The 24,385-nt window shown below is 35.9% G+C and overlaps 2 protein-coding genes across 3 annotated transcripts in view; both read left to right on the top strand.

Annotated features, from left to right (window-relative positions):
• The window catches only part of relt (RELT TNF receptor), a 470,714-nt gene that overhangs the window by 407,202 nt on the left and 39,127 nt on the right, over positions 1-24,385 (top strand). The gene's annotated exons all lie outside the window — the stretch shown is intronic.
• Positions 1-24,385, top strand: part of arhgef17 (Rho guanine nucleotide exchange factor (GEF) 17) — an 84,493-nt gene that overhangs the window by 53,619 nt on the left and 6,489 nt on the right. The window contains exons 3-18 of one of the 2 annotated variants that reach the window (XM_079621302.1): positions 2,937-3,014; positions 5,299-5,481; positions 9,579-9,695; positions 10,456-10,548; positions 11,611-11,787; positions 13,923-13,973; positions 14,065-14,174; positions 15,054-15,139; positions 15,338-15,456; positions 15,639-15,846; positions 17,276-17,537; positions 19,769-20,007; positions 20,376-20,616; positions 23,493-23,579; positions 23,665-23,732; positions 23,823-23,971. In XM_079621302.1, the coding sequence (XP_079477428.1) occupies positions 2,937-3,014; positions 5,299-5,481; positions 9,579-9,695; positions 10,456-10,548; positions 11,611-11,787; positions 13,923-13,973; positions 14,065-14,174; positions 15,054-15,139; positions 15,338-15,456; positions 15,639-15,846; positions 17,276-17,537; positions 19,769-20,007; positions 20,376-20,616; positions 23,493-23,579; positions 23,665-23,732; positions 23,823-23,971 (2,268 nt within the window). Of the gene's footprint in view, positions 1-2,936; positions 3,015-5,298; positions 5,482-9,578; positions 9,696-10,455; positions 10,549-11,610; positions 11,797-13,922; positions 13,974-14,064; positions 14,175-15,053; positions 15,140-15,337; positions 15,457-15,638; positions 15,847-17,275; positions 17,538-19,768; positions 20,008-20,375; positions 20,617-23,492; positions 23,580-23,664; positions 23,733-23,822; positions 23,972-24,385 lie in introns of both variants that reach the window. The other variant, XM_079621301.1, reaches the window with a different exon arrangement.

Raw genomic sequence — 24,385 nt, 5'->3', positions numbered from 1 at the left:
TTTTCATCTCAATATTAGTTTTAATAGAGTATTGTTTCCAAAATCCTCTATGCATTCCTGTGACTGAATGTCACTCCGTGTCTTTCTCATCGGGGCATTTCAGAAATACTCTTTTGGGACGTCTTTAACGGCTGCCACACATGCTGTTGGAGCTGCTGGGCACATTTCTGGCCCCCTGATGAGACTCCAGAGAGCATTTTGGTCTAAATTCAGTTTAAATGCGTTTTTATTACCAACTTTTATTTCAGGCAAAAGCTCAATAATCTCTTAAAATACTTTGCAGCATATACAGATCTTCTTGTCCATGTGCTCGTCCTGCATGTGGCAGTTTGATTTGTCTTGAGGGGAAAATAACTAGCGGTAGATTTTGTGGCGGCCTGCTTGAGGAACTCAACAGCAGGTCAGCAGGTTTGTTTAGCGCAGTTAAGAGCCGGACGTGTCGACCAAGACAGCATGCTGGTTAGTACAGTCTGTCAAACCGGCTGCCTTTATGAGAGAGAAATTAACTGGATGGCATGAGCATTAATCTGAGATACAAACACACATGCCTCTTTCTTTCTTTCTGTAATACCTTGTATATTTAAGCCTTATAAAAACCATTGTAAATGGTAGTATTATCAATACTAATTAACACAGTATATTAATACTGTGTGTTTTGTGGTGGTACTTGTTCACGAGTCCCTTGTTTGTCCTGAGTATAGTTAAACTGCCCAATGTTCTTCAGAAAAATCCTCCAGATCCTACACATTCTTCAGTTTTCCAGCATCTTCTGCAAGTTTGAACCCTTTCCAGTAATGACTGTATGATTTTGAGATCCATCTTTTCACACTAAATTCATTATTTTGTAAACATCTGTTTTGTGAAACCGCTTATTCAGGACAGTGCTACATAAAAAAAACATCCATGATCCCACTTATTTAGTAAAAGAAAAAATAGTGCTGTCAAATCGATTAATCATGATTAATCGCATCTAACATAAGAGTTTGTGTTTCATGATACAGTATATGTGTCTGTGTGTATATTATGTAAACACAAACTCTTATGTTAATAGATGTGATTAATCGCAATAATCGATTTGACAGCACTAAAAAAATGACATTTTGCAGATTCTGCAAAGGGTATGTAAACTTTTGAGCACAACTTCATATTCTCTCCTGTGCACATCTTTTGTCTCTTGCATATTAATTCATTCAGAATGAACAAACACATTTTTGGGATTCATTTTGTAATGACCTTTGTGTGGGATGTTACTGACATTCTTTCAGAAATTAACTCTTCTGAACTGTAAGATTGCTTCTGTAAACAGATGCTCCCCTGAACCAGTTTAAAACAAAGTGTGACTATTTGGAGGAATCCTAAAACATTCGTTCTCCTTCAGCGCGTTTCATGGTATACGTGACTTTGTGCGGCATTCGCTGCACGTGACTTCCTTTTCCAATTACATCCATGTCACACTGCGTGTTTGAGCTAGTCATTTTTAGAACAGATCTGTAACACAGGACTCAGGATGCTGGCTAACAAACTTAACCATGAAAGAACAGCACACCCTGTTTTTCTCTTTAAATGCCTCTCTCACTCGGATGTGTTTGTTGTGTAGTGTCGGTCAGGGCTGATTCACAGTGGTTAGTGAAGGTTATCTTCTCAGAGATGGAAACATACACATATTTGGCTCAGTGGCTGACACAGACTAGTAAACAGGAAACTCTTGTTATTTTGAGCACTTCATTATAAATTGTTTCCTTTACACCACCAAAATACCATAATGCATTCTTGACTGCTGTGAAATCATAATAAGTATTAGATGTTTATGTTCCTTAAGAAAATGTGAGTAATACTGAGTAAAAGCACCATTGCCGTGCTGTGAATGGTTGCCAGGGTGTTTCTAAGAGGTTGTTTAAGTGTTCTGATGTGTTTACCAGCTTGCTATGTGGTAGCTAGGGTGTTGGGTGGGTAGTTTGTTCTAACCCAAGTGAAAATTGTTGATCTGATATTTTGTTCTCTTGAGCGATGTTCACACTGTCAGACCAAATCCGATTATTTGTGTATCTGACTGGAATCTCTAAATGAATCACTGTCCACACAGTTTAGGCCTATCACAACTGTTCAGATCTGATTTGTGTGTCCTGTGGCGCTCTTTCGTTTTCTGGAATATATGCATTGGTTTCTGTGGCAATGACGTAGTTGGTAAGTAGGCTATACGCCCAAAACAACAACCGCAATTGACATTTATTTACAACATGACAATATGTAGCCGCCACACTGGAACTACGTCTTCTGTTCTGTCGTCTCGGCCGATCACAAAACATGTCTCAGTTATATTGTAATTTTCTGCTCGTCCGGCACTTTGCAACAACAACCTTTCAGCATGTTTCCTAAAACAACGTCGGACATGTTTACTTTTTACGTGGCGTGAGAGAGCGATATAAATCACGCAAAATCCGATTAGAGCGGTCAGACTGAAACGGATTTCCAGAAATGCTATTTAAACAGGATTTCAAACCACATATGAAGGTAGCTCAAAACGGATTCGTAAAATTTTCATCAAATTTATTTATTTATTTTTGCCTTTCACACTTTCTATGATCGGATTCTAATCAGATATTCACAAAAATCGGATTTGGACTGACAGTAGCCTTAGTAAAGTAACAGCAGATCTCTCCTTATCAAGACACGTGATTTGAGGAATATTTCTAATGTTTTTGATACTTTAAGTATAAATTGTAGTATTTTGCTCAAAACTGTGGTTACTATTGAGTTTTTAAGGGCGTTGTAGATATTTATTTAGCCTATTTATCTGTTTATTTTTCTTTTTTTTCTTTTTTTTTTTCTTTGTTTATATTTGTTTGATTTAAAATGTGTTTAATAATTATTGTTTGTAAGATATAAATGTGTTTCATGTGACGTGCAGTGTTTTATTGACATATTTCTCTCTACAGGATATGAGAAGACATGTGATGATGACTTTACTGGACACAGAACAATCTTACGTTGACGCACTGCGCACACTCACTCAGGTATGAAACACGCACTTACATCCATGTATCTAAATGGATAACATAGACTCTTATTAGTCTTATTAAACTAATAATAATGACTACAGGCTGGTTTTTACAAATGAGGACATTCAAAGAAAGGTTTACTACTGGGGACAGTTTTTGTGGACAGTAAATGCACATACATAATCAACACATCAGACGTATTGACGTTTAAAGTGTTTGCCATTTGTGTTTATGCATCAACCTTTTAATATTATTCTTAATATCATAAATCATTTGCAGACCTTGAATAAATCAGAACTGAACAACCGAAACATGATGTTACTGTAAGAGCGAGAGCGGAAGCTGCATACTGAGTTTAATAAGCAAAAGCGAGAAACGAATCATCTTTTCCAATCTCTCCTGACTCATAACAACCTATTCCAGCAGCTGCATCCGTTGCCCTGGCAACAAGGTGAGCGAGCAGCGGGCAACGCACCTCCAAAATGGCCCCCATTACTGAGCAATTCTCACCAGCATTTATGCTCTCATTCTGTGTTAAAGGAAATGGTTTATCTTTGTGGGTAAATGATTGCGTTCCAGTCAACATCATTACGTGTAAACGGTGTGCAGAGGGTCAACCGTGGTTGGCTGAGCAAACAATGAGAGAGACGCACAAGCACAAGTTTATCACCTTAAAGTGTTGATGGGGAGAGCTAGAGAAAGGTGTGGAGAGGTGCATGATGGACGGATGACAGACGAAAGCGGTTTATCACGGCAACAGCGTGTCTCCGGGCACGTTTTAGGGCGTTTGAGGTGCTAGAAGAGCGTTGGCCAGATGTGCGCTAGTCAAAACATTTGACCTGAGACAAACACACTGTGTTGCTATGGTTTTTTTGGAGACGTACTATCGTATTAACATGCTTTTTTGGCATTAGTAATACCAATGTATTTTTGAAGTATGGTGTGAATACCATAGTATATGATGTTACCATCTTATACATCAATATACCATGGTAACACAACAGTCCTTTTTTGTATGTTTATGTAAGGGATATTTAGTTTGTTGGTAAGTAGGGTTAGGTATTTTTTATTTTATTTTAGTGATTCCAATTCTGCTTATCGATTCCAGTAAGGTAAAATCATTTTAAAGACTATATATAATAAAATAACAACAAATAAACAAATTAGCAATAACACAAAAAAAATACAACTGAAGAAAGTTCAGGTACAGAAATTGATAATCAAATGTAAAATAACACGGCATAGTGTTCTTTTTTATAAATAAAACTTAGATTATTCCTTATTAAAGTTACAAAAGTTGTTCAGTCAAGGTCAGTGAGTGATTTTCTTTTTCTTTTGTTCTTTAATTAACGTTAAGTACACAGACTACAGCAGGTTTATTAGGCTGCTGTCGCTTTAAGGGCTCATGCAGGATCCAATATACTGTTACACATGCATTTTTTTTCTCAACTGTTAATGTTCACTTAAGACAAAACCGACTGTGTATACGATAATATTTTGACATAGTTTTGTGTGTATTTGTGCGTTTAAGCACAAGAAGACGCGTAAATTAACGCTTTTGAGAGATGAACTAAGGATTTTGAGCAAGAGAGGTAATCCATGGTGTTTTGCTATTTGTACAAATTGTTTTGAGAAATGCACTTACTGTTTTGCAAATGTCGAGGATGAGTCGAGGAACGTTCCAAACCGACTGAGAAAAACTGTAATACGTCATTTTATGGAAGTAAAATGGGTTGCAAATGACAATTAATGTTGACGAATTCAAATGAATAAATGAGATACAAGTTTGGTTTTAAAACATCCTTGTTTTGTGACCGTGAAGACAGAAGGGCAGAATGTGTATCTGCATTTGATGCGACACTGTTTACATCCCAAAGGGGGAGTCACGCATTTCCTTTAATCAAAGTCTGTCCCAGACCAAATGCAAACACAAAAACATGCATATATAAGTCATTTATTAATGCATATTCATTATCATTGCATATTCCTTTATCGTTTTTGGATGCATATTTATTGCATATTACTTATATTTATTTGTATGCATATTCCTTTATATTTATTCATGCATATTCATTATAATTACATATTGTTTTATATTTATTATTGCATATCCAGTTCATGCTCGAAGTATGTCAAACACACTCAAATGTTAACATTTGTTAACGCAGTTTAGTGGTTTCAACTAGACAGCATTTTTATGCAAATGTTGTAAATGTTGATGTAAATGTTGATTGTAGTACTAAAAAGTAAAAAAATTTTCCATGTGGATGAAACTGTTGATTTCCCCTGTCTCTCTCAGGGCTACATGAAGCCCCTCAAGCACCCGGAGAACTCCCCGCTCTGTGACCCGTCCCTGGTAGACGAGATGTTTTACCAGATCCCTGAGATTCTAGAACATCATGAGCAGTTCCTGGAGCAGGTGCTGGACTGTGTCAACCAGTGGCATGACAAACAGACTATCGGACATGTGCTCATTCAGTCGGTGAGAACCTAATCACAGTTATATTACTGTTTACTATTATACCTACAAATCATAGTAGGTTATGTTTAAAATTCTACACCAGAAATTCTTGTAATGGTAAACATTTTCAGATGGATTTTTGTAATGTAGATCTGTGTATGAGGAGGACTAAATGCTGTGTCCCGATTTGCATACTATATGTCCCAAGTAGTATGCCTAAATTAAATGACATTGATAATTGAATGCTAATATAGGGCCCTATGGTTTCCGCAATTAATTTGGCAAAATTTGGATGAATAAATCAAAAGTAGGGTCGTGAACTTAATCAAATGGTGATATGGCCTAGTGTCTGTGAATATTAAAGCACAAAAAGACTGATATTGAAATATGATGTCTGCATGTTCTCCATAGTTGCTCTAAAAGTCACTTTACCAGTTTAACACCCAGTGAAATACAGTACATACTTTAAGTGCCTAGTCGAAGTGTGCAGCTATTTTTTTTTATTTTTGGTTTAACATTGTTTGCTTATCCCATGTAATTTTACAGCCATTAAGACCAGTCAAATTTAGTTTTTTTTTCTCTGGTTCAGAAATAGCTTATGAACAAATTGGTAAATTTGTCCATAATCAAGATAAATTGTAATAGTAGCCTACCCACTATTTTCACATTAGCAGCATGTCTTGTTTTGATGATTTCCTTCATCTTCTGTGATTGGTCTCTCACATTAGCGTTACTAACACATGGGTGGTTCAGTTAGCCAGCGATCCGCTCAGAGAGTGTGTGAACGCTAGGCTGGAGCCACTCAGCCCCGTCGTCTGCTCTCAGAAGCTACTGACAGAAGTGTTGACATCTAGCAGGTGTTTGTTGTCCATACTAAAGGGATGACGTGCAGGTTGTAGGCTTATTAGTTGACATGGTCGCCATACTGTCTCAACCCACCGGTCTTACATTGTTAGGGTCTATGCTGTCGTGATGCTGGTGCCGTTCTGTCTCTCAGACACGCACACACACACACACACACACAATTTCTCCTGCTGCTAGGTCCTCGCCTCATCCTAAGTGCCATCTCTGAAAGTTTTTTTCATGTTCTTTTGAAAAAAAATTATACTTTTATTCAGCAAGGACGCATTAAATTGATCAAAAGTGACAGTAAAGACGATTATAAAATTACAAAAGATTTCTATTTCAAAGAAATGATGTTCTTTTGAGGCAATAAAACCCATCCTGAATATCTGTTTGCAAGATTTTTGAGAACTGATCTGAAAACTCTTGTAGCCTAGAATTTTTCCTCCGAAATGATGTGAAAACCATCATGCTCATTCACTCATTCACATAAAACAATATATTGATTTAAAATTTGTAAGACATGTTTTGTGTTAGAAAGGCCATATGTGAGGAGAATGATCATGAATATTATTGATGCGTTTCACACTTGGAAAGACAATGACCCTTTCCACTAATGGCCCTATCAGGTGAATGGGACTGTGAGGGAACTAGATGAAAGAATGTGAGGAGATTAAAAGAATAGCTTTTTTGATTGTTTGAATATATATTATATATTATATTATAACAAAAAAGCACTTTATTGAGCACACTGATTTAAACACAGACACCTTTGTCAGTGATGGAGCTTATTTTACCATGTTCATGTAGAAGATCAGTGCAGTGAAGTTGAACAGCCTCCTGATGTTGGTGCAGCGCTCTCAGAAGAAGAAAAAAACAGTTTGAAGAGACTTGTGTGAAAGTTTAAGTCTGCAGGACACATCAGTGGCATCTGGTCCCTGTAAAAAAAAAAAACTGTGAACATGCACTATTTAGGGGGGGAAGAAATTTGTTCCAATTTTCCTGGTTAAAATTTTGATTTTGCTATTTAAAATTCACAAAAAAATTATTAAGAAACACCAGGTTTGTTGTGCCTTCTTGCAGGGCTCCATAATTTTGGCCCAACAACTTGGTGCTTCTAGATCAGTATGACTAATAATAATTATGAATAGTAGTACTAATTATGATTAGTAGTATTTAGTAGTAGTACTAAATAAAAATAAAAATTATTGGGAACACTTTACAATAAGGTCTCATTCGTTAACATTAGTTAATGTATTAACTAACATGAACTAACAATAAATAAAAAGTAATTAATTAATAAATTAAATTAATAAAAATACAGTCGTTCATTGTTTTTTCATATTGATTTACAGTGCATTAACTAATGTTAGCAATTAAACTTTTTATTTAAATAATTTATTAGTAAATGACTTTCTCATTAACTAAGATTAATAAATGCTGTAGAAGTATTGTTCCTTCTTAGTTCATGTTAACTAAAGTAAACTAATGTTAACTAATGAATCCTTATTGTAAAGTGTTACCGAATTATTATAATAACACTATTTCATTATTAAAATATTTTTTTTGTTTTTTTACAGTATTAAGAATAAATATAACTACTATTTATATTTGCCTTGGTGAGCATAAGAGACTTCTTTCAAAAAAAATTAAAAATAAAATCTAACCAACCCCAACTTTGGAACTGTAGTTTACTGTACTTTCCCACCACTTTTAGTGCATTGTGTAATTATGCTAATTGGGATGCAGCCTAACAGTTTGTTCAGAATAAGGTGAAGGTCTGTTCTCTCTGTAGGAATGCTAAGTGTCTCAGTGTGGGGCTTTAATCTGTCTGACCCTCTGCCCCGTTTTGGAGAAATACCGCCTCGCGACCGCTAGTTACACGTTGTTTAGACATTCCTGTCAGATTCACGTTCGCACATCAAATGCAGGATTTTTATGGGCTCTGACTAAATTAGTCGCAAACTGACAAACTCAGATAGTTAGCAGTCGGATCCGCTGCTCGTTTAGACACACCAATTCTGTTTTATGGGATTTTTAAGGCTTTAGGGCTGTACTGAACTCTGTGCATGTACGTCTCAGACAGGGCTTAGATGAAGACAGGAGTAGGCCTTTGATAAATTAGGACATTTAAGTAGCTTTTATAAACATGAAAACATAACTGCTGTGCATCTTGAGACAAAACAATGGTACTGACATATTTTAAGATATACCAGTGCATGTTGCTTTGAGTTAAGACAGCTCATACATGCATTTTAGTCTGGGACTAGGCTTAAGCCTGGTCTGAGAAACCAGGCATCAGTAAAACAGTCTCTTAGGCTCATGCCTTTAAGCTCGTGTTTTTTAAGGTTCTCGTTCATTTTCTTCATAGGAACTTCAAAGAATTCTTCAATTTCAAGCTTAAGATGCATGATAACATTACAAAGAAAAAAGTATATGGAAAAGAGCTTTAAAAACAAACAGAACTCCTTTGTAACCATAGCAACATGCTAAGAGTCACCCACAACAATATCATTGTGGCTGTAACTATTTGCGCTACAAGAAGGGGCCATTATCTTGTTTTATTAGTTTTATTAGATATCATACAACCCAAGTCCCATGCAAAAGTCAAGAACAAAAACAAAAGATGAAACTAAAGGTCATTCACCTTATTTAATAAACGAAAATATCAAATTATTTAATTACATTATTATATTCATGCGCACTTTAATGTTCAGTACAACTGCGAACTAGGCTCCAGGAAACATGAGCATCAGATGACAGTACATAAAGTATCAAATAGTATTTATTTATTTTAAAAATCAAAGTGTGAAAATGAAAGCCTGTATGGAGTAGACATTGTGCAGATATGTCAGCGTGTTCTTCAGGGCTCGTAAAACAGGACCTCTGTTTCTGGTGGGTGTAAATTGTCCCCCTGTGGCTTTAGAGTTAAACATTACAGAACAGACTGAGTCACACGCTGCCAGTGAGCTGTCTTTCCTCACGACTAGCTAAGGAGATTTATTTGAGGACTCTCTGTCCACACACACCATCCATCCACAAAGATAACTACTCCGAGTTGTCCTCACTATCAGATACGAAGCCATTTTAGTAACAAACATATCAAAAAGCATCATGGTACTGTTTTTTTAAATATGGTAACATAACTCAGAATTCTCTAAGGACAGTATTGCTGCTTAAAACGTGTCTAGCAATGATGCAAGGGGTTATGTTTATGTTTTTAAAGGTGCTCAGCTGTTCTGTGCTGATCAATAATGATTCCACTTTCTCCTCAGTTTTCCAAAGAGATCCTCGCCAATATTTATTCAGCATACATCGACAACTTCATGAACGCCAAAGACGCAGTGAGAATTGCAAAGGAAGCCAAGCCTGCTTTCCTAAAGTTTCTAGAGGTACTGTGTGTGTGTGTGTGTGTGTGTGCGTGCGTGTGTTATACCCTCGAGAGGCTGTTTGGCAGCTTTTCTTGGACATCATATGGGCATTTGGCACAGCTAAACTTTAAATATATGGATTTTGTCATTGTGCAAACTATGACCTGTTAAAACCAGGGTTCATTTTCTGTATTTATGTTGGACTTTTAATGTCTTTAACTGGAGATGAGGGTAAACCAGTAGTATTTTAGTATTATTTCTATACTATTATATTTATGAAGGTTTTGAAATAGCTTTTTATTTTAAGTTTAGTTTATTATTAAGTTTTAGTTTTAATAATTTTAGTACTTAAAAAAATATTTATTTCAGCTAGTTGCCATGATAACATTTCTAATTTTTGATCTAATATTTATATTTATACATCAGCCTCATTTTAATTAATAAAAAATATTTTAAATAGTTTTAGTTAACAATAATACATTTAACTGGGTTAAAAAAATAAAAAAAGACGTATATTCCCTAAACGCATATTTATCTTTCATTTATCATATGTTCTCAGCTGATTCCTAAAATGTTTGAGGTGTTTTTGAGCTCAGCTGTTCGAAGATCACTGCCCTCTAATGGTAACTCTGCAAACTGAACCTAAACGAAGTTACCTAGTAAAGCATGGTTGGATAAACTGTACACATGAAGTTGAAATCAAGATAAAGTATGGTAGTACTTCTAAACTTTGTTTTGTTTGTGTTCTCTTTCTCTGTTATTCTTTCTCTTTCCTCCTCAGCAAAGCATGCGTGAGAATAAGGAGAAACAAGCTCTGGGTGATCTGATGATAAAGCCAGTGCAGCGGATCCCACGATACGAGCTGCTAGTTAAGGTGACACTAACCTTTATTTTTACTATTTTGTGTCTGTTCGTTTTCTTTTCATGTATTGTTGCTTGTTTAGAACACATTAGGTAGGGCTGAACGATTCATTTAAATAAAATCGAAATTACGATGTGTCTTAGTGCATTATCAAACCGCAAAGGCTGCAATTGAATTAAATAAACATGCGTAGCAGGGCCTTGGTTTGCGGTAAATGCATCTTGTCACTTAACTTTTATTTGGGAATACAACACTATCCACTATGCACTATCCATTTCAGCAAATATGCTAATGAGAAGTGTTTATAAACCTATATTTGGCAGATTTCCACCAAAATAAAAGCTCAATGGTTTAAATTAAGAAATTAAGACCTCAATTTTAGTATTGTAATTTTACAGTTCTACTGTAAAATACAATTATTTATATGAAATTCTATATTTATATTTAATAATGAAAGTTTTTATTGTTATTTTATAGTCAAATTGATAAATGACAATAAAAGGATCTGTTTTTATGGCCAAATTGTGCAGCTTTTCAAACAAGCACAGCAAACAAAAAATGCATTTTGAAATCACTATCACAATTTTAATCAAAAACTTTGCAGTTTAATTTTTCCCAAATCATTCAGCCTGACATCAGGTATGTTTGTATGTGGTCACAACATATTTGCCGTTTACATTTATCTTTTCTGTTAATCTTAAGGACAGAAATTCTTACATTTCAATGCTATTCTCCTATAAGATATAGTCCTTGACATGGTTGCACTTTATTTTACTGCCCTGTTTCGTATGTACATACTAGGTACTTATTATAGCAATTACAATAACTGGGTTATAACTAGGTACTATACCTAAACCGACCCCTAAACCAAACCTTAACCCATGTCATTACCTTATATTACCAGTACTTTCTTGGGTAATTACACTGTAAGCACACATACTGTAAAATAAAGTGTAACTAATATCTATAGGACTGAAACTATCCATGCATTGTATGTGTATTTTATTTTTTAGTTACTTCCTGTTGTTTTGGTAGTTTAGGTTTTAAATGACACATTCTGTTTGTGGGCTTCAGGATCTTCTGAAACACACTCCTGAGGATCACCCGGATTACCTGTTTCTGCTGGAAGCCCAGAAGAACATCAAGCGCCTGGCCGAAAGGATCAACAAGGGCAGACGGAGCGCGGAGGAGCTGGAGAAAGAGACGCGTGTCATGCAGGAGATCGAAGCGCACATTGAGGGCGTGGAGCATGTGAGAGACGTATAAATCAGCCTTACTTTTTATTCTTCTTTTTATTTCTGCATCATTAATGATTATTTTTTAAATCCCTGTTATGTAAATTATCCCTATTTCATGCGCATTGTGTATGAAATTTGCTTGAAATATGCTATAAAAATAAACTTGCCTCACCTTACCTAATCCACTAGATAATTGTTGCTTGAACTAGTCGACCTTTATATTCTTTTTTACATTTTTGCTTGCAAACGCTATTTCTCGATGACTAAATATGTGTGATTGATTTCAGTAGGCTAGTTTGGCGGCTAGTTTGTATGAAAGCTTATTTCGCTACAGAATACAAAAATAATAAAGGTGATTGTGACCTTTTTTTAGGGATGGCCCGATACCGATACCAGTATCGGGTATCGGCCTGATACTGAGCTCATGTACTCGTACTCGTACTCGTAAAAACGCCCCGATACCAACAACCGATACCAAGCAGCGTGTGTACAGTGTTTGTGTCCAGATAAAGAAGCACTGAGAACAGAAAGTATAATGGGAATAAAAAAGAAGGCTGTCTATGAAGTAAATGTATCATATTAGTGAAATATTAAACAAAATATAGTAACGCCTATAGGCAGCTGTGGTGCGCGAGCTGATAAGAGAGAAACGCGCAGTGGATTGAGCGCGCCGCGGCACCGAAGCGCGAGCTGGTCGAGCGCATCAGACGTCAGTGGAAAGTTTGTAGTTCAGTCGGATGTCAATGGCAAAGAAAGTAAAACGAGGCATGTAGCTTATTATTAACATTAACTGACCAGAGAGAGAGAGAGAGAGAGAGAGAGAGAGAGAGAGAGAGAGAGAGAGAGAGAGAGAGAGAGAGAGCGCGCACTTCTGTTGCTGATCGTTCACTCGGCACGTATATTTGGATTAAAACTAAATCGTATATGTAAGTAAAACATGAACTGTTACCTTATTTATGTTTAACGACATTATTACAGGACATTTGCAGGTCAAGAAGTTACATGAACTTCAAACATCCAAAGCGCGCGCCTCGAAAACCATCGCCTCAGACAGCGCGCGAACACTGAGTGGAATTATTTCACTATTGCGCTTGTACGGATGGATTCACACAAAACTATGTAAAAACGCCCGTCTTGGCGAGTATCCTAGTAAACAAAGTATATTATATGTCAAGTGAACGTAGACAGTATAATTCAAATGGGTTTCAAGTGCGTTCGGTCTTAAAGGGGCAGCAGTTGAATTAATCTGCTGCTGTGTTTTAATGTTAACCAGACAAAGGATTAACTCTTGACTAAATAGGCTACCTTTTTTTGTAACTTCACAAAAAGATCCATCTATATTTAATTTATACAGTAATGAATATGCAGTGCATTAAATATATTTGATGAACAAATTAAGTTTACATTTAATAAACAAATATGATTTGACATTCTTTTGGTTTCTCTACCAATACATTTAAAAATGACAAATGCATGAATTAAATTAATTGAAAATAAAAATACAGGTATCGGTTACCGTATCGGTATCGGCGAGTACCAAAAATGAAAGTATCGGTATCGGACTCGGCCTGGAAAAAGTGGTATCGGGCCATCCCTACCTTTTTTTAATATACATTACCTGGAGACACTTTCAACATTGATAATAATCATAAATGTTTGTTGATCAAATTTAAATAGGAATAATATTCACAATATTACAGTTTTTTTATCAAATAAATGCAGCCTTGGTGAGCAGAAGAGACTTCTTTTAAAACCTTGGAAAAACTTGTAAAAAATCTTACCAATCCAAAACTTAGTAGTGTAGGCTATATCACAATTCTATGAAAAAAAAAAAAAAAAATCTCAGAACTGTGATATATAAACTCGCAATTGCGAGAAAAATATAAATTGTGTCGTGAGCTGACTTTATTTCTTAGAATTGCGACTTTATCTCAATTGTGCGTTTATATCTCACAATTCTTTTAAAAGTCAGAAAAATTAAAAAATTCTGGGACATAAAGTCAGAATTCCAAGATATAGACTCGCAATTGTAGAAAAAAGTCTGAATTGTGAGAGAAAGTGTCACAATTAGTTTTTTTATTTTTAAAATAAGCTTCAAGAAGTATGTTTGCCCTTTGGCGGTACGTAATAATGTTTTTTTCCTGTCAGATCCTGAATCCACAGAGGAAGTTCCTGAGACAAGAGATGGTGGTGGAATCGGTGAGCACAAATAAGCTCTTCATACAAGAAATAAGATCGTTTTTACCAAAATGATGAGCTTTCTAAACTCCTGTGCGTCTCTTTACTGTAGAAAACGGTGGGCGGTAAGAAGGACCGATCTCTCTTTCTGTTCAGTGATCTGCTCATCTGCACCACGCTGAAGAGGAAGTCTGGATCTCTTCGCAGGAGCTCCATGAGTTTGTGAGTTCTGATGCGCATTTGCAGCTTTCTTTTAATAGTCCATAGATGTGAGGAGGTCCTGGGAAAACTGATTTTTGGTTAAGAAACCCCAGAGTCCCCTGAGCTCTTCTGCTCTGCTGTCCAAAGCCACTGCAGTTTATCTCCGAATAGCACTGCACCCTAGTGGACGGTCAGGAAAACAGCACCGATATGATAGTCTGTACCATATCTCATTTAGCTTTAAATGGGACATATTATGCCCCTTTTCAGTCTTAATTTAGTTTTTGGGGTTTACAAGAATGGGTTTTCATGCCTGAATGTTCAAAAAACACCTTATATTTCACATATTTAACAGTAACACTCTGTTTAGTTCATGTCTCTGTGAACTTCTGAAAAGGAAGGATATTGGTTATTGTTATTGGTCAACCACTTTGAGCGCGTTTGGGAAAGGTCACTTCCCTTACCATAACGGCGAGTTTAAACTCACTACTAAAGCAACTCAACCAGGCATCGTCCCTTTTTTGTGTGTTTTCGGGAATAATTGAAAGGTTATTGCGAAGAAGCTAGCAATAGCAAGTTAGCTTTGAAAACACAAGCCCTCCAAAGCCACTTCTCTTCCAAAACACATGACGCGCACAGCAGAATCAGCAAAGCGTCACGAGAGACTGTTTTACCTCATGTCTCTAAGGCACAGAACATTGTAATAATAATGGATGTAAATAATGAACGCTTAGGACTTTAAGTGTCTTGTAAATGTTTCAGTGGGGATCTTTCATGATTAAACCCTTGTGGCATTTGAATCACCAACCTTTCAGATACAAGACTAGATCTTTAACTATCAAGCTCATGTGGGAAATATCCTCGACTGATGATTACATGATCTCTCTGCTACTCTTTCAGATATTCCGCTGCTAGTGTCATTGACACCTCGAGTAAATATAAGTTCCTGTGGAAACTGCCCATAGAAGATGTGGAGGTGGTTAAAGGTAGCGTTATAATCACACACAATCAGTATGACATGATGTTTACCATGTTTGGGTCTTTGCTCTTTTTTTTTTTTTTACATGCTCTTAAAATGGAAATTCATTCATTCATACATTAATTATTTTGCCCCTTTTGTTAGGCTACTTTCTTTACTTAGTTTGACTTTATTTTATTGACTCAATGTCATTTTATCATCACAGGTTCTAATCAAGCCACTAACAGAGAAAATATCCAGAAAACCATCAGTCGTCTGGATGAAGATCTCAGCACGCTTGGACAAATAAGCAAGCTGTCAGAAACACTCAGTTTCCCCCATCAGGTCTTTATAGCAATAGCAATACAACAACAAATTAATATGAGATGTTTTATGCTAAATCATAAAGTGTTGGTTAGAAACTTGTCAAATTAGACTCATTAATATACTGTATGCAGTATTTGTCTCTTCTCTCCCACTCAGAAGTATGAATGACATATTGTGAACTGCTTTTCTCTGTCTGTCAGAGTTTGGATGATGTGATAAAGGATCTGATGGCGTCAGTGCACCGGGAGCTGGCGGAGAAACAGTCTCTGGCTTTCAGCATGACGTTACTACCCACTAAACTAGAGCTGACCACCGCTTCAGCCGAGACCACCTTCATCTTTGAGTTCAGCAGCCCAGATGCCCGCAGTAACTTTGAGCAGGCGTTTGAGGAGGCCAAGAAGAAGCTCGGTAAATAGTCTACCACCAGCAATTTACATCTAATTATTACTTTCCTAAAAAAAAGGAGGGGGGTTGTAATTTTCTGTTATAAACTTGGTGCAAACATTTAGCACAAGACAGACTAGTAAATATGACTATATATATAGAGATATTTTATACATATATATAAAACTTATTTTAGTATTTATATTTACATTATAGTATCATTTTGTTTACGTTTTTACGTTTACGTTTTTTTTTAAATATTTTTATTATTATTTCGCTTTACTTACTGAAATACACAAGTCTAAGTCTAATTTAGTCATTTAGAATAATTTAGACTTATTCATTTCAGTTAATTGGCAAGGCAACATTTCACATTTTTGTTGTGTTAAACGTTTTTATGTTTAAATATGTCATCTAGTATTTATATTTTATTTTATTTCAGCTTCATTTCAATTACCAGACAACATTTTTTAATAGTTTGAGCTTTTACCAAGAGCAACACTGGCAGAAACCGAACAGCAGTTATTTAGATTCCCAAAAGTGTGTTTGTGCGTGCGTGCGTGTGTGTGTATATGTATATATATATATATATATATATATATATATATATATATATATATATATATATATATATATATAATATATGCGCAAAGCTCAATAAATAGTACCGGTATATATTCATGCAAAATCCTAAACATACTGCATATATTAATGTATAATCAGCACAAATTGTATATTCAGTGAAAATGCCAATAATTACTGCACTAAATTCATTACAAAGCCTGAGAAATACGACCTACAGGAGTGGCCAAAAGTGATGTCTGGGAGTATATTGTTTTTTTTATGACCCTACAAGTTAAATTAAACAATCAAAATATGAGGAAAATAGTTTGTTTATTGAATAGTTTAAATGTGAATAAAAACAAAACCCTAAACTTGGTTAAAGGTATACTACTAATAATAAAATGATAATACAAAAAGATAATAATAGAAGGTATTTATCTGTCAAAATTATTTGGCAAAGAAAAAGCATAGAAAAACAAAAATACATAATCAGTTATTAATGTTTTGTTGATTCTCTCTTGTTCTTATTTTCTTTGTAGGACAACCTGGCCAAAAATTATGTCCGCACAATTCGGCCTGTTTCATTGTGTTATCACACAAAAAAAAACAATTGACTCCAAGCACAACTATGCAATATGCTTTCAAAATATTTAACAAATATTGAATAATATTTAAATAAAGGGTGAACATCACATTTGGCCACTACTGTATATTCATGGCAAAAAAAAAAAAAAAACTGCATATATTAGTGAGAAGGCCAATAAATACTTGATATATTTATGAAACATACTTCATATTACCCCAACAAATATGGTGTATATATTAATGAAAAAGACAATAAATGCTATATATTCATGACAAGCCCTACATATTGTACGTATTCATCTAGCCATGAACAAAGACCAGTGGGACCCCGAGTTCCTGAAGGCCATTCCCATCATGAAGACCCGCAGCGGGATGCAGTTTTCCTGCGCCTCCCCCAGCCACAGCTGTCCAGAGAACACGTATGAGGTGTGGGTGTGTAACAGCGACGGGTACGTGGGTCAGGTGTGTCTGCTGAACATCCGAGACGAGCCCACGGTGGAGGCCTGCATCGCGGTCTGCTCCGCTCGCATCATCTGCATCGCCGCCGTGCCGGGCCTGAAGAGCAGGTGAGTCCCGACGGCCCTAAACGCACCTGTTTGTGTGGCAGAGTCAGGACAGATTCTCCTGTTAAAGACTAATAATAGATGCCCTGTGTTGATGAGCACCATGAGACTATGATGTTAGAATCCCCATACAGATAGGACATGCTCACACTGCTAATGAGAACATTCTAGGTTATTTTCAACTTAAAGTGAATGTTCTTCGTGCGTGGTATGATCATTCCAACATCCTTCAGTATGTAAATGAACAGTACAGTTCTCCAATAGTCCTACCTATTAAAGGTGCTGCATGTCATTTTTTGGACTGTACAAGCATAAAAATACCATAATTTGCTTAAATTTAGGAAAATGTTAAGTTCAAATACTTGTTTCTCCAAATAAACAATGCTACAGCCAGTTATTCTACTTCGAAATGTGCGTTCCGTGTCGGAATGTCTGTTTTTGTTTTGGTCTGCGTGATCCCGGCCGCTGTCAATTTACCCAATAGTGTTTCGACATCCCAGTTGGCGGAAAACACAGCGTATTGCAGCCGTGGAAGCCAGCAAACGAAGTGGGTCAGAGATCGCAGATTCTACCCGTCCTAAAAAGCCTCGCCAATTAAAACCATAGAAAACGTATACACAGGGTTGGGGAGTAGCGGAATACATGTAATGGCGTTATGTAATCAGGATACAAAAATCCAGTAGGCCTAACTGTGATTCGTTACAGTTACGTCAAAAAAACGTAGTAATCAGATTATAGTTACATTTTGAAAATAGGGGGAATACTTTCAGGATTAAAATGGTTCCATTTAAAACTAAATAATATAGTGTCGTTATGCTAATATACTGATTTAAGCGCTGCTTGATTATACAGTAGTTCCTGGACTTGTTCTGTTGCCAGTAATGACTCACGTGTGCCACCCGCTGGTGCATGCGCAAATAACAGCTGTCTACATTACAATCTCCTCAGATGCAGATTGAATCACTGCTGCTAGTAGAAAAGAGGGTAAAAACGCTTTCAATTCATGGATGTTGGAATTAGGAGAGTAGGTTTTTTAGTACCCAAAATGTCCTTTCTTAATCTCTTCTCACTTAACGGGATGTTCGCTGTCTGTAACGTAGGGGAACTCCCACTGCCAACGGCCCAAGTTCAGTCAGGAAAATTAAGAAAGATCACGGCTTTAGTCAACATGTAGGCCTATTTTAAAATAAACTAATATGTAGATTGTGTAGAATTTTTAAATGTTGTGATTTAATTTAATTTTTTTCCTTGTACATGTTAGTTAAAAATAAAACAAAATAATCTGTATGTAGCCACTAGATGTCTGTGTAGTCCTTTACATAAATATATATTCAGGGCTGTGAAATTCTTAATAAAAAAAAAAAATTCTTGCTTGACTTTATTTATATATGTGACCTTGAAGTAATCCAAAAGTAATCAGATTACATTACTTTCATATTGTGGTACTTGGATTACGTTACTGAATATTTTTTTTATGAAGTCATTTTTAACTGTAACGGAATACATTTTTAAAGTAACCCTCCCAAGCCTGCGTGTACATTAGCTAATCAGTTTACAGTGTAAGGCTCGTCACTTTCCATTGTCATTTGCACGCGTGTTTTTAATCTGGCAACTCGTGTGAGCATCAAGTCTGAGGAGGAAGAACAACTCTCTCCAATATTTAGAATTTGGACTGCAGTACCTATTTCAACCACTAGCTGTCCATATTACATACTGCACCTTTAAGGATGGTCACCTTTAAGGTTTTGTAGCTCAAATAACAAAACATTTACTAAAACATTCGGTCAAATAAAAAAACATTTACTAAAACATTCGGTTTCACTTTATTTTGATGGTCCCTTTAACACATTCTGTTGACTATAACGTTGTACCTACATGTCTCTCATTAGAGTGTTAGTAGAGTATTAGTAGACTGGTAGCAGTGGTAGGGTTAGGGTTAGAATAAGTTGACATGTAGTTTCAAAGTTTCTTACAGTCAGTAGAATGTCTGCTGGGGACCATCACAATAAAGAGTTTGCAGATATTAAGCAGACAGTTTACTAATACTCCAATGAGAGTAAGTTGAAATGTAGTTGCAAAGTTGTCAATGGAATGTTCAAAAGGGACCATTAAAATAAAGTGTAACCAAACATTCATTTGTATATATGAATATGCCTTTTAAAACAGGTTTGCCTCTGTTCATCTAATGCATTTTTTTACACATATATGTGCAAAAATGTCCGTTCTGTCTGCAGAGAACGTGTCGGTCATTCCACCCCCTCCGCCCCATCTGAGTCAAATCCTACGTCAACACAACCCCAGCTTCATATCTGCATCTCTGGCTCGTCTCTGGAGCTCAGCGAGCCCCCCGTAGTGCCCGCCACGGAGCTTGTGCCTTTCGACAGCGATGACACCGATGATGAAGACTCCCCCAGCCCTTCATCGACACTGCAGAGTCAAGCCTCCCATTCCACCATCTCATCCAGCTTCGGCAGTGAGTTCAAGCACATTTACGGTCTCTAAAGTCAAATACTATCTGACTGAAGTTTGGAATAATTAAGCCTTTTATGCTCACCGAGGCTTTTATTTGATTAAAAAATACAGTAATATTATTAAAGTTTAAAATAACTATTATTCTATTTGAAAATATTATAAAATGTATTTTCATCATTACTCTTCAGTGTGCCGATTTGCTTATTAGACTTAATAGAGACTTAATAGACTTCTTACAAAAACATGAATAAATCTTAATTTTTCTAATCTATTGAAAGTCGGCGTACCTTATACTCACCCTCATGTCACTCAAAACAGGTTTATTTTGCAATTTGTGTCTTATTAATGATGGTTTTTTTTTCATCTTAGATGATGAGGCAGTTGTTTCAAAAGACATGGCCACAGAGACCACCAGCTCCGAGGAGGAACAAGAGTTTCCCGTCCCCAACTCATTCGGGGCCCCTCGGCTCAGTGCGGACAGTCCCGTGGACGGCCGAGCCATGCGCCGGTCCAGTCGAGGGTCCTTCACCCGTGCCAGCCTGGAGGACCTGCTGAGCATCGACCCAGAGGCGTACCAGAGCTCTGTCTGGCTCGGGACCGAGGACGGCTGGTGGGTCAATGCATGACTGCGGATTTACGAAAATAATACACTGTAAAAAATTATATGATCAGTAAGTTATGACAACATGTGTTTTTACATTGCTTTATCTAATCAAAATAAGGTAAGCAATTTTCAACTTTTTTTTTTATAAGTTATACAAGATTCAACTAATTTATTAGTAAGTATTATTAAGTAATAAAGTCAGTTTAATGTAATTTAAGTTGAAATGACTTTAACATCCAAGTTGATTGTACTTAAAAATGTAAGGTTTAATTTTACAGTGTACACTTAACCTTTATAATGTGGCGTAGTGTGGTACTTAATTTGGCTATTTTGGGATTATATATACTGTTATAGTGTTTTTGTAATTGGCTTTTGTTTGTTTTATATTTAGATATTTCATTTTATGTCATTTTTTAAAAATATTTCTATTTAGCTTAAATTTATATTTATTTTAGTTTTAATTTATTCTTTTATTCAACTGTTGTGTTCGATGTAGGGCGGTAGTACATTTGGGCTTTTTTTTTTTAAATAGGTTGCGATCCTATTGTTGGTTATTATTATTGTTTTCACTGCCCGCTTGGCCATGATTATATCAGCATAAATAAAAGCAATTATTTTCGATAAAGACTTCTAATAATGACATGCTGCAGAAACACCTAAAAAATATGACCAATGTTAACTTTTAAGTTAAAGGGATACTTCACCGATTAGCACTAAGCTTTGCATGAGTAGAAAACCTGTAGTATTTTCGATTTACCATGCTTCTTTGCCTCATTTCCCCCCTGAGACGAGAGATTTATGTATTTTTTTAATCGAAAAAAATCTTCCTATGACCAAAAATCGTAATTTTGCGCCATATGAGTATTTCCTGGCCAGAGGCTAAAAACTACTGCCAGTTGAAGGAGCTAGTTCCGCATGTTTTCAACCGGCCCATAGAGGGTGGGATCTCACTCACAGATTGTACAAACCGTGTCAGTCATCTTTTTTTAAGCTAAGCTAACAGGCTCTTGCTCTGTGGAGAAAGCTTAGTAGTAGGGGTGACCATACGTCCTCTTTTTCCTGGACATGTACCAACTTCTAAAATCATTTCTACTACATACATGACCCAATTTGAATACACATTCATCTATCCAGCGGTGAAGTTTCCCTTTAAGTATTATAATAATTTTCATTAAGTCTTTACCAAACCCACATAATGCTCAGCTTATCATTCGGATAAATGTATAATATATCAAGTCGTTTTCATTACGATTCTGATTATTTCAATGGAAAATTAATGATTTGTTTTATATAACGTGATTTGTTAAAGTAATTATTATAAGCGTTTAAACTTGTGTTTAGACAGCATTTTAAACCCACGGGCCTAATTAAAAGTTGAACGGGAGTAGCACGCAATGATGCAATCGCATTCCCCCGCTGCTCCTTCTGTTTGGGGTTTAACTCTCACCTCAGGTGACCCTGATCTGACTACATCTCCACCCCTCTACCGTGTTCCCAGAGAGACGCACATTATCTCATGCTCAAACCTGCCCATGTCCTCAGTGCATCCTGTCACTTTCCATACAATCATTTACTCTCTCTCTCTCTCACTAGCAGGTGTGAAGTGTTTGCTCATGCCTCAATGCCGGTCGACAGTCAAAACAAACAAAGCACAATACGATGTCTTAGGGAGCATTTTACTTGATTCCTGTCTAAATGCATTTTAAGTAGGGAAAAGTTGACGACGGGCTGTTGAATTATCAGAAAATAATGCACATCTGAGGTAGTAATGTTACATTTTGGTTGTGCATTATTTTCTAATAATTCAACACCCCGGAGTAACATCTACTGTATTCTATAGCTCAACTTTTCTTTATGAGAACATGCAACTGATTTATGTCTTTAACTACATATTGTAAATAATTACACTGATTAAAGTTTAATGAGCCTTAAGTACACATAACAAAGTCCATTGTGAGGAAGCTGAAAGTATGAACGTCCAAATGGGCCAGTTCATGTTTTTTAACATTGATAATAATAAGATAAGTTTCTTTAGCAGCGAATCAGCATATTAGAATGATTTCTGAAGCAGTGTTGGGTGTATAATTCATATTTTCCCTTGTAAAAGAAAAAAAAGTAAGGGATTAGGCCTACTCCTATTTTTGTGTAATTTAATTACAGTTACTTCTGATGTAATTGCATTAAATACTGTATAGACTATAGAACAATTTTTGTATAAAACGATTGTGGATATAACAACAAAATTTTACGTCTAATGTTAAAATGTACGTTTTTTAATGTAACCCTCTCGCTTTAAAAAACTTTGTCCAGTTCAATAATCATTTATGCCATTTTATACTATTTATTTGAAAGAATTGAAATTAACCGTTTTAACTTCTATCCTAACTGGTTGATATAGGATTAAGAAAGTAATTAGTATTGCAATACTTTTTAGACTAATTTTTAGACTAATAACTAATAACTTTTCAGTAATCTTTGTAATTATGTAATTAGTAGTAACTTTTCTGAAGGATCATGTTACAATGAAGCCTGGAGTAATGGTGTTGAAAATTCAGCTTTGCATCAAATAAATAAATTACACTTTTAAATATATTCAAACAGAAAACAGTCAATTTAATTGGTAATAATATTTCACATTATTATTATTTTTTTTCTTCTGTGTTTTGGATCAAATAAATGTGGCCTTGGTGAGAATAGGAGACTTTTTTCAAAAAGAAATGTAATGATAGTGTAAATAACTTTTGAATGATAGTGTAACTTAAGTTTGTGATTACCAGTAAACAAATAAGACAAAATGTCATGTTTCATAACATCCATAACATGTTTCATACATAATGTAATCATGAATGTCTCACTGTTTTTTTTCTTTTCTTTTTCTTCAGCATCCATGTGTACCAGTCCTCAGACAACATCAGAAACAGGAAGAACAGTATGAAGATGCAACATGCTGCTTCTATCCTATGTATTCTGTAAGCAGCCGCTTGACTCATTGATCCGTTGCCATGTTAACTTATCCAGCATCGGCATCAAACCTTAACATTGTTTTATTTCCAGGTATTTTGACAACAAGGTGTTTGTGTCTCTGGCAAACGGGGAGGTGATTGTTTATCAGAGGGAAGCAGGTGAGCACAGATTCATTAAAAAAATATATATTAATTTAGAACCAATATGAGTGATTTACAAAAAGTCTCTGTCCTCTTTCTGCATAACAGGAAGTTTCTGGGATCCTCAGAGTTCTCAAACGTTGTGTCTGGGCTCTCCAAGCGGACCCGTGACCAAAATGGTTCCTGTGGCGGGAAAACTGTGGTGTGGCTGTCAGAACCGGGTCCTTATTGTCAACACCGGCTCTTTAACACAAGAGGTCAGACCCGAACTACATCTGGAAGGAGACTTTTTGATTTAAAAGACAGTTCATATTCAGTAATATTATCGATTCTGCTGCATTGACACCATCAGATGAGAACAAAATGTTAATTTAATTGAGATGGATGACACTAACTTTGCGACATTAGCTATGCTTCCATCCAGCTATTTTATGCGACATTTGGAATACTAAAAACCCTGGATGGAAACCCCAAGATGTGCAAAAATGCGCATAAAAATGTATGCGATCAATTGAAAAGTACACATGCGCATAAACTAAGATGGAAACACATTTACCAAAACATTTATGATGTATGAAAAAAGATCCACAACGGCTTCTCCGATGGCAGCAACTTCCATTTTTATTGCAGATATTTTGGGCCAATTTTTATTTGCTTTCGGTGCTTTATTA

Source organism: Phoxinus phoxinus (assembly GCF_949152265.1).
Source record: "Phoxinus phoxinus genome assembly, chromosome: 8".
NCBI classification, from domain to species: Eukaryota; Metazoa; Chordata; class Actinopteri; order Cypriniformes; family Leuciscidae; genus Phoxinus; species Phoxinus phoxinus.
This window is presented reverse-complemented; position numbering and strand designations above follow the sequence as displayed.